The 12,974-nt window shown below is 40.8% G+C and overlaps 1 protein-coding gene across 3 annotated transcripts in view; it reads right to left on the reverse strand.

The window, feature by feature from the left end:
• NUP54 (nucleoporin 54) overlaps positions 1-7,294 on the reverse strand; it is a 35,788-nt gene extending 28,494 nt beyond the window's left edge. The window contains exons 1-4 of one of the 3 annotated variants that reach the window (XM_019025888.3): positions 4,938-5,134; positions 4,109-4,270; positions 1,042-1,125; positions 799-945 (exon numbers count right to left, since the gene is read on the reverse strand). In XM_019025888.3, the coding sequence (XP_018881433.3) occupies positions 799-945; positions 1,042-1,125; positions 4,109-4,270; positions 4,938-5,004 (460 nt within the window). In that variant the 5' untranslated portion in view covers positions 5,005-5,134. Of the gene's footprint in view, positions 1-798; positions 946-1,041; positions 1,126-2,208; positions 2,346-4,108; positions 4,271-4,937 lie in introns of all 3 variants that reach the window. The other 2 variants (XM_055384524.2, XM_004038854.4) reach the window with 2 other exon arrangements.
• Between the last annotated feature and the right edge of the window lie 5,680 nt (positions 7,295-12,974).

Raw genomic sequence — 12,974 nt, forward strand, 5'->3', positions numbered from 1 at the left:
GTAATCCCAGCACTTTGGGAGGTCGAGGCAGGCAGATCACGAGGTCAGGAGTTCCAGACCAGCCTGGCCAATATGGTAAAACTCCGTCTCTACTAAAAATACAAAAATTAGCTGGGCGTGGTGGTGTGCGCCTATAGTCCCAGCTACTCAGGAGGCTGAGGCAGAAGTATCGCTTGAACCTGGGAGGCGGAGGTTGCAGTAAGCCGAGGTCATGCCACTGCACTCCAGCCTGGGCGACAGAGCAAGACTCCGTCTCAAAAAATAAAAAATAAATAAAAAAGAGAGATAAAAGAGGAGCCTATAGAGATTTAAGACAGGCAAAACCAAATACTGTTTACATACTTGAATGACAAAATATAAAGTAAGGAAATGATCACCATAAAAGCCAAGACTGCAGGTCCTCTGATGGGGAAGCAACTGGGAGGGAAATGTGGTAGGCTTCTGAACTGGCTGGCCAGGAACCATCTCCTGACATGGGCAGTGATTACAAGGGTTTTAACCTTTGTAAACTTATATATAATTCATTAAGCTATACTTTTGTGCAGTTTCTCTATTTGTTATTTTTAACAAAAATTTAAATGGAATGATCCTAAACACAGGGACCTTATAATCCTAACTGTGCCAATCAGTGTTCTCCCCAGTTGCTATCATATTTAAACATGAAAAGTAACATTCCTAATCCTTTGGAATATATTAATAATTCTTATAAAAAGTCCACTAAAGTATTCTGAATGTACTCAATAATGGCAGCTAGTATCATTACGGTTTTGTATTTGAAGCTGAAAACCTTATACTTACTAGTTTGCTGCTGCTGCTGTTGTGTATTAAATCCTCCAAATCCCAGTCCAGTTCCCAAACCAGTACCTAAACCAGTACTAGTTCCCGTTGTTGTGCCAAAACCAGTACCAAATCCAAAACCTTTGTTCTGAGTACCACCGAAGAGTCCTTTGAATGAAAAATTGGAACTTCGTAAGTTAAAAAAAAAAAAAATCTGACCTCTACTTCATTTACTTCTACGAATGACTTAAGATGGCCTCTTACCAGTAGTGCCTGTGTTAGTTGGGGCAGAAAAGCTGAATGCAGAACCTGCAGTTGTAGATGTTGTCCCAAATCCTCCAAACCCACCTAATCAAAAAAGAACAAAAATAGAAAGGAAGAATCTTTTGTATATATAAAGGCAACTTCTTTTTTAAATTATTTTATAATTGCTACATATAAAATCAAAATATATTGATCTAATTTTTCCTTTCTCTACTTTCAAGATCAATTTTTTAAAAAACTATACTACCAATCAAGAAGTCAAAATGTTACAAGAAATGAACTAAGCATTTAAAATAGAAATATCACAATGTAATATATACCCTTCAATTAAAGGGGTGGTTAACAGTTACAGCTGAGAAAACACATTAAGCCTATTGCCATAATTCTAAAATGACTATGTATGTACTTTTAGAGGAGGTGTTGCAAATTCATATGCCTAGAAGATTTAGACTGATAACAGTAAAGAGTAAAGTAGACTATGTGTTTACTGATAGGTGGAACTGTTTAAAATGAATAGTTTTTTAGATCAGCAGTTCCTAAATTCCAGCAGATACAAGAAAGGTAGTTTAGCAGTGTCACATATTCCCATTTTTTACCCCAAGAGAAACAGGAAATCTGGATTTTCTATGTAAAATTTATTGGTTTTTGGCTGGGCGCGGTGGCTCATGCCTGTAATCCCAGCACTTTGGGAGGCCGAGGGGGGTGGATCACAAGGTCAGGAGATCGAGACCATCCTGGCTAACACGGTGAAACCCCGTCTCTACTAAAAATACAAAAAATTAGCCGGGCGTGGTGGCGGGCGCCTGTAGTCCCAGCTACTCAGGAGGCTGAGGCAGGAGAATGGCGTGGACCCGGGAGGTGGAGCTTGCAGTGAGCCAAGATCTTGCCACTATACTCCAGCCTGGGCAACAGGGTGAGACTCCATCTCAAAAAAAAAAAAAAAAAAAAAAAATTTATTGGTTTTTAAACCCTAATTCAGCTACTGTTTTTTGCAAGGAATTCAAATGTTTTGAAAACAGCATGCCAAACATATCACATTGGCAGACTTGTTGCCAGTTAGCAACCTTGGTTTTGGTGAATTAATTTATGTCTAAATTAACTTATATTTCTACTTAGTCTCTGTCAAGACTAAGTAACTTTTCAAAGGAAGCATACCAATATACTTACCTCCACACAACAAGAATGTGTTTCTTGAAGGAAGAGATTTGACAGATAAATGGAATGCTAGCCAATCTAAAATTGTTTTGTTATTTTTGTAACTTATCGTCAGTCTTCAGCTGATTACCAATGTGGTATCAAAAAGCCTTTCAAGACAAATGTTTGAACCATTAGTGTCTAATTATATTGCAGATTTTTTGGAATCTTCCTTTAATCTCATTTATTTCTGGTATACAACACAGATTCATCAATATTGCAATACAGAAAATACAAGAAGAAAAACATGCAACCATTTTATATTAATCACCTCATTCTGATTTGGAAAACTACTCAAGAGTAAGCTGCATTTGCATGCAGGCACAACTAAATATTCTATTTACTTGTAGGTTCTACTGCAGTACTGCAAACTATAAACATTTTCATAAAAGTCACCTAAAGTACTAAGCACTGTTGTAATTTCTTTTCATTATTCTTCACTTCCATAGAATAACTATGATATAATCTGAATTGGCTACACAATAGAAACACTAGTCAGTTTCTCATCATGCTCCACATCAAAAATGTTTTAGTAATAGCAGATCTGCAAGTATACAAAATAAAAAGTAAACAAGAATGTCTATCAGCCCTTTGCTGAAGGTTAACACATATAAAAGTAGTTAAAACATGTTACATTATCATAACTCAAAACTTAACAGTGATAACTCCAAATGAACATGAAATCAAGCAAATACCAACAAGTTTATTTATTGTTGTTGAATTATGAGCTGGGTGGCTTTATTCGGAAACACAAATTTCAAAGATTTCTGTTTTACCCAGTGCCAATTTTAAGCAAAGAAGGAAAAGTAAACATATCAAAGGACAGTGATATGTGATTACTTCGAATACATCTTAATTAAAATGCATCATCTTGTCTTTGAAGTTTTCAAATATTCTTCGAACTGTTTTCAACTCAGATGCTAGGGTGATAATCACATTGCAGTAACCAGTGAATGAACAAAATAACAAACTTCCCAATTAACTTTTAGGGAGTAAATAATGTTTATCAAATGCATATAATTGGCATGGGTACAAGAGGCATAACGTAAGAGACTATGGACGATAAATTCATATACGAGCAGCTGAAGAACAAGTTTTTTTCTATAGTGTCACTATGTAAAGTACACATAAACCTATTTTAAATGTATATATCATTATTGTTTTGCAAAATTTCTAATGAGCTGCAAACCCACGTGCATATGAAAATCTTCATAATTATCTTTTTGAATACAAAGACGTCTAGCTTACCTTTTAGAATTCGATGCTATATGACATAAAATTAAACTGCTCTCTTTGAGCATTTCCCAAAATTCCAGCAAAGAACTGGGGATTCTTTCTATAATTACAAATCTTATAGTATCCTAATCTGCTGAGTTGACCAAAGAAATACATTATTATCATTATAACACAAGTTAAAAAACAAAACAGGTTACTGCTGTTCGTATAAGACTTGTTTCTCTTTGGAAACACAAGGACAATAAAATGAAATCTCAATGAAAGATGAAGAAAAAATGAAAAATGACTGCAGGAGTCCAAGAATCCCAGGATGGGCTTGACTGGTGGTGAGTTTATACTTTGGAAGTCTTACCTAATAATTTTAAAGATATATTCTATTCAAAATTATAATCCAAATGCTTATCATTTGGAAGATAAGTGCACATTTAATAAAGGAACATTGTAACTTGCAAAACTTTCCTAAACCACATCTTTTAAGGCAGTAAAAACTTGATACAGATGTTTTTGATTCGAGATAAGGAAATAAATTTCCTTTCCCTATTAGACAAGTAACTGTTCTTTCCCAAACTCCAGGAACCGCAATATTCTTGGACTCCAGCTCCCAACACTGGTTACACATACAACCCGCAGTATCTACCTGCACTTGCCAGACTGTTACCAAAATTGAACGGAGTCGCCGAGGTAGTAGAAACACCGAAATTCCCAATATTAAAGTTCACTGCAGGATTAGCAGTTAATCCGAAACCCCCAAAATTAAACCCACTGGCGGTGGAGTTGGCAGTCTCAAGCCCACCAAATCCTGATAGGCGTGTAGGCAAAGAAACAAAATTTTAAAAAGGGGGAGAGGGAAAAAGAAAAGAAAGCAAGGTAAGGATTAGAAGAATCAGCAGGAGGTTTCACAGAAGTGAACAAACCTGGTTTTGCTCCAAACAGTTTAAGAAAGCAGAGTGGGGGTGGGGTGGGGCAGATGGAAGAAGCACGACGGATAAACCCCACAGCGAGGACCACAGGGGGCCGGGGGTGGAACTAAGGGAGTCAATGGGCAGTGCCGGTGGATCCCCAGCCCTATCCTCGCCGAGTCCGGCAGCGGGAACCACGCAAGCGTTCCCGCCCATCCAGGAGGCTGAGGTGCAGCGGGGAGGGAGGCTCTCGGGCAAGGGGAGAGGGAAGCAACCTCCAATTTCTCTGAGTAGGACTCCCCGGCAGCGGGAAGCGAACCGTTCAAGCCAGGGCCCTGTGGAACCTCACGCGCGGCAAGCGAGCTTCTAGTGGGACCCCGAGTACCCCCGTGGCCTCCTCAGGTGCCGCCTCGGCCCACTCTGCCGCCGCCCGCCCTTTTCCAATGCCTCTAAAGTCTCCGCGTCGGCGGGAGATTCCAGGATCCCCAGGTCGGAGAGTCTCGGACAGAGGGGGCGGACCAGACCCTTCCCCTTCTTCCCGGGTGAAGGTCTAGGGGGATCACTCACCCGCGGGGGCCGCGGTGGCTGCAGCGGTACCGGAGGTGCCCGAGGGAGCCCCAAAATTGAAGGCCATGTCGCGAAAGCAGGAGACCAAGTACGTTACTCCTGCGACGCGCAGCGCGCTCCTCTTCTCAGTCCGGCCGGGAAACCGCCAGTCAGATCACCGAGTTCCGCCACCTTCCTGACCTAGCCTAAGAGGCCGGAAGGCGCCAAGGGCGTAGGAGGTGGGTGGTTGTGAGGAAACGCCCCCAGCCAGCTCACTTCCGGTGGGCTTCACAAGCTGTGGGGTGTCACTGTTAAGGTAAAATGCTGGGACGCTCGCGAGGGTGTGCCGCCTGAGAGTCTTTTAAAAACTGCCGTAGGGAGGTTCTTTGGGAAAGGTGTGCAGAGGCTGAAGTTGTTACTGCAGGGATACGCGGTAGACAGCTAGAATTTGCATGTGGTAGGGTTGAGGTTGCTGCCTCATCAACTAGCGGGCCTGGGAGGTCGGGCAGCAGGGCTGGGGTTGAGAACCCCCCCAACACCCACGAGGAGGTGGTATTTGAACCCAGTGCTGAAGGATGAGTAAACGGAGCAGAAGCAGTAAAGAGGATGCACGTTGGAAGAAATGAAAGAGAATGGAATTGTAGCAAACACGTTGCGTTTACTATGTGCCAGGCACTCTTGTAGACATTTTACATAATTTAATCAGCTATCTTATGAGGTGGGTTGCTGCTATCTCCAATTTATAAAAGAGGAAACAGGTGCCAAAGGGTCAGGCTCTTTCCAGAGTAAATACTCCTAACCACAGCTCTAAGGGGAGCACTGAAAAAGAGGGCAAGAGTGCCCCCCCTATATTGTACTTGTAATATAATTTAATCCTCAGAATAAATAAATAGAGAAGATTCTGTAACTGTATTTTGCAGGTGAGATGAGAGAATTGAGGTTTGGAGTTGTTAAGCAGCTTGCCCAAAGTCACCTTGCAGGTAGGTTCTGGAGTCTGGTTTTGGACTCATGTTTCTCCACTCCAGAGTCCCAATTTGTAAAAATTACCATTATATTATATTGCCTTGTAAATTATGGTAAGGATTTCAGACTATTTCTTGAGGGTAATGGGAAACCTTTAAGGGGTTTTAGGCAGAGGACTAGTATGACTAGAATTTTGTTTTTAGAAGATCCCTCTGGCTGCCATAAGGAGAATGGATTGGAAGGAGCCAGAATGCCTGAGGAAGATAGAGCTTTTAGGAGTCTGTTGTAGTTGCACAGGTAGGAGATGATAATGACTTGGATTATATCTGGCAGTGGAATTAGGAGAATAAATTTGAGAGATACTTAAGAAATAGCATATATGAGACTCGTAGTATTTGGACGTGGGAAGTAAGGATTCAAGGACAACCTCCTGCTTTCTGGCTTGGGCAAGTTGGTGAATGGTGGACCAGTGTCTGACTCCTACAAACTGAGTATGCTCTCATACCAACTGCACTGCCTTCTTTCACTGTTTGTCACAGATAATTTATCAATCTAATTTTTCCTTACAATAGTATATATTCCATAAGTGCAAGAACCGTGTCCCTCTTGTTCCATGCCCATCACAAGTGCCTGGCATATAACAGGGGGAAATAAATAATGAATGAATGACAGATAGGTGGAAACCAGATCTTGAAAGACCTTTCTTAGCATGTTAAGGAGCTTTGATTTACCAGCAGTTTGTCCAGCCTGCGGCCCACAGGCCACATGTGGCTCATGGCTCAGGATGGCTTTGAATGCAGCCCAACACAAATTCGTAAACTTTATTGAAATATTGTGAGGTTTTTTGCGATTTTTTTAAAGCTCATCAGCTATTGTTAGTGTATTTTATGTGTGGCCCAAGACAATTCTTCTTCTTCCAGTGTGGCCCAAGGAAGCCAAAAGATTGGACACCCCTGATTTAGCACATAGCCTAACGCTTAAGTACTTAGCTTACCTTAAAAAAACAAACAACCATTCTTCTTCTTCCAGTGTGGCCCAGGGAAGCCAAAAGATTGGACACCCCTGATTTAGCACATTGTCTAATGGCTAAGTACTCAGCTTACCTTAAAAAAACAAACAGCCCCCCAATCTAGCAGAAAGGAAAACCAATGATTAATTTATGGAATCTGCCAGAAGCTCAGGAATTGGAGATATCATGTATCTTCATAAGTTGGGGTAAAGGGAAGTTAAAATGAGAGGAACTGGTTGAAAGTCTATTTAAGAAGCAGTTAGAGCTCCCCAAATCCTCTTCTGACCTAGTGCAGCCAAGTGAATGCTTCTTCCCCACTCCAGAAAAATAATGGAGGATTCTTCTCTACAGTGATTAAAATAGTATTTGCCAGGCACAGTGGCACCAGCCTATAGTCCCATCTACTCGGAAAGCTGATGTGGGAGGATTGCTTGAGCCTAGGAGTTCAGCCAGCCTGGGCAACACAGTGGGGACTCCCCTCCACCCCCCGTCAATGTCAAAAATAAATAAAATAGTAGTGTCTCTGGACTTGGGGGCACCAGACATTATTGAGAGTGGGTAGTGCCCTACTGAATGGTGGAAGACTGAGTGGAAATGCATGCCTATACACACCTTCCCCTACTGCTCCCAGAACATTGGCAGCCAGGCCTTCACCCTCCAGGAAGATATAGGAGAATTTTTTATGGGTGAAATGACCAGTATCAAAGAAAAGACAATCATCTGACATCAGAAATCTCTAAATAAATGATTTAGCCACATCACATTATAGCAGTGGTTCTCAACTGGTGCCAATTTTCTACTTCTCCCATCCCCTGGCACATCTGGCAGTGTCTACAGACAGTTTTGGTGGTTGCAATTGGAAAGATCTTACAGGCATCTATTGAGTAGAAGTTGAAGATGCTGCAAAATACTCTAGGACAGACTCCCTTCCTACCCAAACAAAAAATTACCTGGCCCCAAATACCACTATTACAGAGTTTGAGAAATCCTGCTTTATAATAAAGCTCACACTTTGCAAGCCTCACTAAGGCACTCAGAACTTCCATTCAGCTTTTAAGTCCCACTCTTATATATGAGTAGACCAGCAAGGATTACCAAGCTGAGGAGAGCCTTTAACACAATGTATAGAGGTCAAAACAAATAGAGCAGCAAAAGCAGCTTGGAGGAAACTAACTGCAAGGAGAATAAAACTTTTAAAAAGTGAACATATCCGCAGAGAGATAGGAAGAGATATTGTAACCATGAAATAATATCAGGATGTTATTATTTTCAAAGAAAGGTATTCTTAGCAGAACAAAAGAGAGCTATTGGAATTTTAAAGCTATTACCAGAAATGAAAAACCCAGTACAAGTGTCGGAAGATAAAGGTGAAGAAATCTCTCAGAAAGAAAAACAAAAAGACCAGATGGAAAATTGAGGAGAAACTAAAACTAGAGGACTAGTTCAAAAAGTCCTCTATCACACACACTGTTATATCGTGCACACTAATACAATAATTTCAGAAAGAGTATAGAGAAAAATCTGTCCTTTAAAGTCCTTCAAGATTTGGTCTCTTCCTATTATTCATTCATTCAGAGTTTATTGAGTCCTACTATGTACTTGGTACTATTCTGAGTGCTAAACAAAAAAGGTACGGTTTGTGCCTTTGAGAACTAACAGTTGAGTGAGGGAAAACCAGATATTGAGTTAATAGTACACTTGTGGGCCAAGTGCAGTGGCTCATACTTGTAATCCCAGCACTTTGGGGGACCAAGGCGGCAGAGTCACTGAGCTGGGGAGATTGAGACCAGCCTGGGTAATATAGGGAGACCCCATCTCTACAAAAAAAAAAAAAAAAAATAGACCAAATTAGCCAGGTGTGGCACATGCCAATAGCCCCAGAGGTTGATGCTGCAGTGAGCAGCGATCACGCCACTGCACTCCAGCCTGGGTGACGGAGTGAAACATTGTCTCAAAAATAAAGAAAAAAAAATAGTATACTTGTGACTGTTCAAGAAGGCAGCACAGGTGAGGAAATTATTAAATAATTCAAGAAACTTTATCATAATTGAAAGACACTGCTGGGTTGAAAATGGTTCACCAAATGCTCATTACAATTAATGAAAATAGACTCACACTAAGGCACATTCCAAAATAACAGAACCATGATGGCAAAGAAGTTTCCAGAGAGTAAAAGAGGTCACACACACAAAAACAAGAATCAAAATGGCATCAGACTTCTCAATGGTAACACTAGCTAGAAGGCAGTTGAGAAATGCCTTTGAATTTCTGAATACAAATTATTTCCAGCTACAATTCTATTCCCAGCCAAGTTATAGATCAACTATGAAGGGAGAATAATAGCATTTTTAGACAAAAAAAAAAAACTACTAAAAAACAAAATACCTCCTATTTCTTAGGCAGTTAGTTACTAGAGGATGTTTGCCACCAAGATGGAGCCAATGCTGAAAGAGGAAGACATTAGGAGCTCCAACACAGATGGCAGGAATCCTCAGGATGACTTGGAGGGCAACCAGTCCAGACTGTAGCAAGTCGGGTTCTGGGGAACGCTACTTCATAAGGATGAGCAATTTGAGAGAGACTTAGACAATCAGCAACAAGGTTGGGGTTGAATTGGTAATAAATACATGAAAACTAAGCCAGTGGGACAATTAATATTAGATGAGAAAGGAAAAGTGTTGAAATGTTACTACATGGCTCAATTGTGCAGTTTCCACATAATCCCAATAATGTGAATTGAATATTGAGCTAGACAAAATTATGGCATAACTATACTGGAAAGATGGGGGAATGAAAAGAATATTTGTGTGCATAGAAAAGAGCTAAGCCCTCATCTTCCATGGTGAGGAGTCAGTGGGTAATGCTGAAACAAAATTCACCAAGCAGCATATCATTTATCTGGAGACAAGGGGGTAAATTAAAAAAAAAAAGGCTAAAAGAGGTGCCTGCAAGCACTCTGAGAGTAGTATCTGCTTTTCTTATCTTTTGTAAAAATAACAATTGTAGAATTGTTTGATTCTTAGTATGTGCTTATATGTATAACTTTAATAAAAATGAAAACAAACAATAACAAAAAGCCTTTGTACTTTAAAATTACTAATGTTGTTTGACCCAGCAATGCTACTTCTAGGAATTTATCTTATAAATGATTTGGCAAAATAGTGGAATACAAGGTAATTCATTACAACACTATCTATAATAATGATTGGAAACAAACCAGGGTTTGGGTAAATAAATTGTTGCTTTTATACAAAGGAATACTATTCCTCTATGAACTGGGATCAAAAAAGCCCTTTATGTACTGAAAAGAAAGACCTCAAAGATAAATTACATGTGGAATGTTCATCCTTGGAGTTGAAAAAACAAAATTACATGAAAAATGCACAATTCAGAACACTGTATGTATGCTACAATTTGGGTTTAAAAAAAAAGAGGGCTAGAATATATAAATACACATAATTTGTACAAAATATTCCTGGAAAAATACATTTGAAAAACCAAATAATATTGGTTGCATGTGGGAAGATGTATTGGGTGGCTAGGAAATGGGTAGAGGAAGACTTTTACCCTAAACCCGTTTTATGCATTCTGAAAATGTAGAAGGGTTACTTATTTAAAAAACTAAGTAATGCTGGCTAATATGGTGAAACCCTGTCTCTACTAAAAATACAAAAAAATTAGCCAGGCGTAGTGGCATGCGCCTGTAGTCCCAACTACTTGGGAGGCTGAGGCAGGAGAATTGCTTGAACTCGGGAGGTGGAGGTTGCAGTGAGCCGAGATCGCGCCACTATAGCCTGGTGATCACAGACTCTGTCTCAAAAAACAAAACACACATACAAAAAACCCTAAGTAATGCTAATTGTTGCGGGAAGTCAGGGACCCCAAACGGAGGGACCGGCTGAAGCCATGGCAGAAGAATGTGGATTGTGAAGATTTTATGGACATTTATTAGTTCCCCAAATTAATACTTTTATAATTTCTTATGCCTGTCTTTACTGCAATCTCTAAACATAAATTGTAAAGATTTCATGGACACTTATCACTTCCCCAATCAATACTCTTGTGATTTCCTATGCCTGTCTTTACTTTAATCTCTTAATCCTGTCAGCTGAGGAGGATGTATGTTGCCTCAGGACCCTGTAATAATTGCATTAACTGCACAAATTGTACAGCGTGTGTGTTTGAGCAATATGAGATGTGGGCACCTTGAAAAAAGAACAGGATAACAGCAATTGTTCAGGGAACAAGAGAGATAACCTTAAACTCTGACTGCTGGTGAGCTGGGCGGAACAGAGCCATATTTCTCTTCTTTCAAAAGCAAATGGGAGAAATATCGCTGAATTCTTTTTCTCAGCATGGAACATCCCTGAGAAAGAGAATGTGCGCCTGCGGGTAGGTCTCTGAACTGACCCCCCTGGGCTTAGCCGTCTCTTACGGTCGAGGCTGCAGAGATTAAATAAACTCCAGTCTCCCATAGCACTCCCAGGCTTATTAGGAAGAGGAAATTCCCGCCTAATAAATTTTGGTCAGACTGGTTGATCTCAAAACCCTGTCTCCTGATAAGATGTTATTAATGACAATGGTGCCCGAAACTTCATTAGCAATTTTAATTTTGCCTCGGTCCTGTGGTCCTGTGACCTCGCCCTGCCTCCACTTACCTTGTGATATTCTATTACCCTGTTAAGTACTTGATGTCTGTCACCCACACCTATTCGCACACTCCCTCCCCTTTTGAAACTCCCTAATAAAAACTTGCTGGTTTTTGTGGCTTGTGGGGCATCACGGATCCTACCAATGTGTTATGTCTCCCCCCAACGCCCAGCTTTAAAATTTCTCTCTTTTGTACTCTGTCCCTTTATTTCTCAAGCCGGCCGACGCTTAGGAAAAATAGAAAAGAACCTACGTGATTATCGGGGCAGGTTCCCCAATATCTGGTGCCCACGTGGTCTTTCTTTTGCAGGATTCCTAGTGACAGTGCAGATGTGCAGGTGAGGACAGCAGGAATGAAGACTGATGGGTGATTGCTTAATTGATTGTATGTGGAGGGGAGGGAAAGGAGGAGTCTAGCATGAGTCCCTGATTTCTGGCTATACAGTGAGATATGATTGTGATGCTATTTTCTAGTAATGGGAATTTGGGAAGAAAAGAAAAATGAGTTCCTTTACTTACTGCATTTGAGGCATCCTGGCTAAGGATATCCAGCAGGTGTCTGGATATGTGAGGCTGAAGCTGAACAGTAAATCCCATTTACTTCCCAGACTTCAATTACAACCCAAACACAAACCAACCTGTATTGTGAAAAGAAAGACCTCAAAGATAAATTACATGTGGAATGTTCATCCTTGGAGTTGAAAAAAAAAATTACATGAAAAATGCACAATTCAGAACACAACCCAACCTGTGTTTAGGTTGTAATTGAAGTCTGGGAGGTAAATGGGATTGTCAGGGAGAGAGTATCAAGTGAGAAGAGGTTGTAGCTGAGCACTAGTATTAAGAAGAGAGCAGAGAGCCCTCAAGGGAGCCTGAGATACAGGGGCCAAATCCAGCCCACTGCTGATTTTTGTAAAATACTCTTTGGTTGGAACATAGAGACATCATTTATGTGTTGTCTTTAGCTGCTTTCATACTGTTAAGAACAGAATTGAATAGTTGTGACAGGGCACCTGGCTTGCAAAGCAAAACGATTTTCTGTATGGCCCTTTGGAGAAGTTTTTCAAACCCCACCTAGACTACTGCAGCAGCTCCCGTAGCACAATGAGCAAGACTGTCTATGACCTTGGCAGTTCATTCTTGGTTGCCTGCAGAATAAGTTAGCTGTGGCTGGGGTTTCCTCCTTCTAGGGAAAAGGCTGCACCCAAGCTCAGGTTCCCATGGGACTGGTGCCTTCTTCATCACAGGAGTGGAGATTTTTAACATTCCATGGACAGCTGGCATTTCCAGACAACTCCTGTAAACCATTGGCACTCCAAATCCAAACCACCTGTTGCTCAGCACCTTGTGTATTCCCCCATTGACGAGACTGCTTCTTCAAGCTTGCCCTATTAAAGGGGAGACTAGTAGGGTGTGCTCTTCTGAAACCAAACAGC

Source organism: Gorilla gorilla, chromosome 3, assembly GCF_029281585.2.
Source record: "Gorilla gorilla gorilla isolate KB3781 chromosome 3, NHGRI_mGorGor1-v2.1_pri, whole genome shotgun sequence".
Lineage (NCBI taxonomy): Eukaryota > Metazoa > Chordata > Mammalia > Primates > Hominidae > Gorilla > Gorilla gorilla.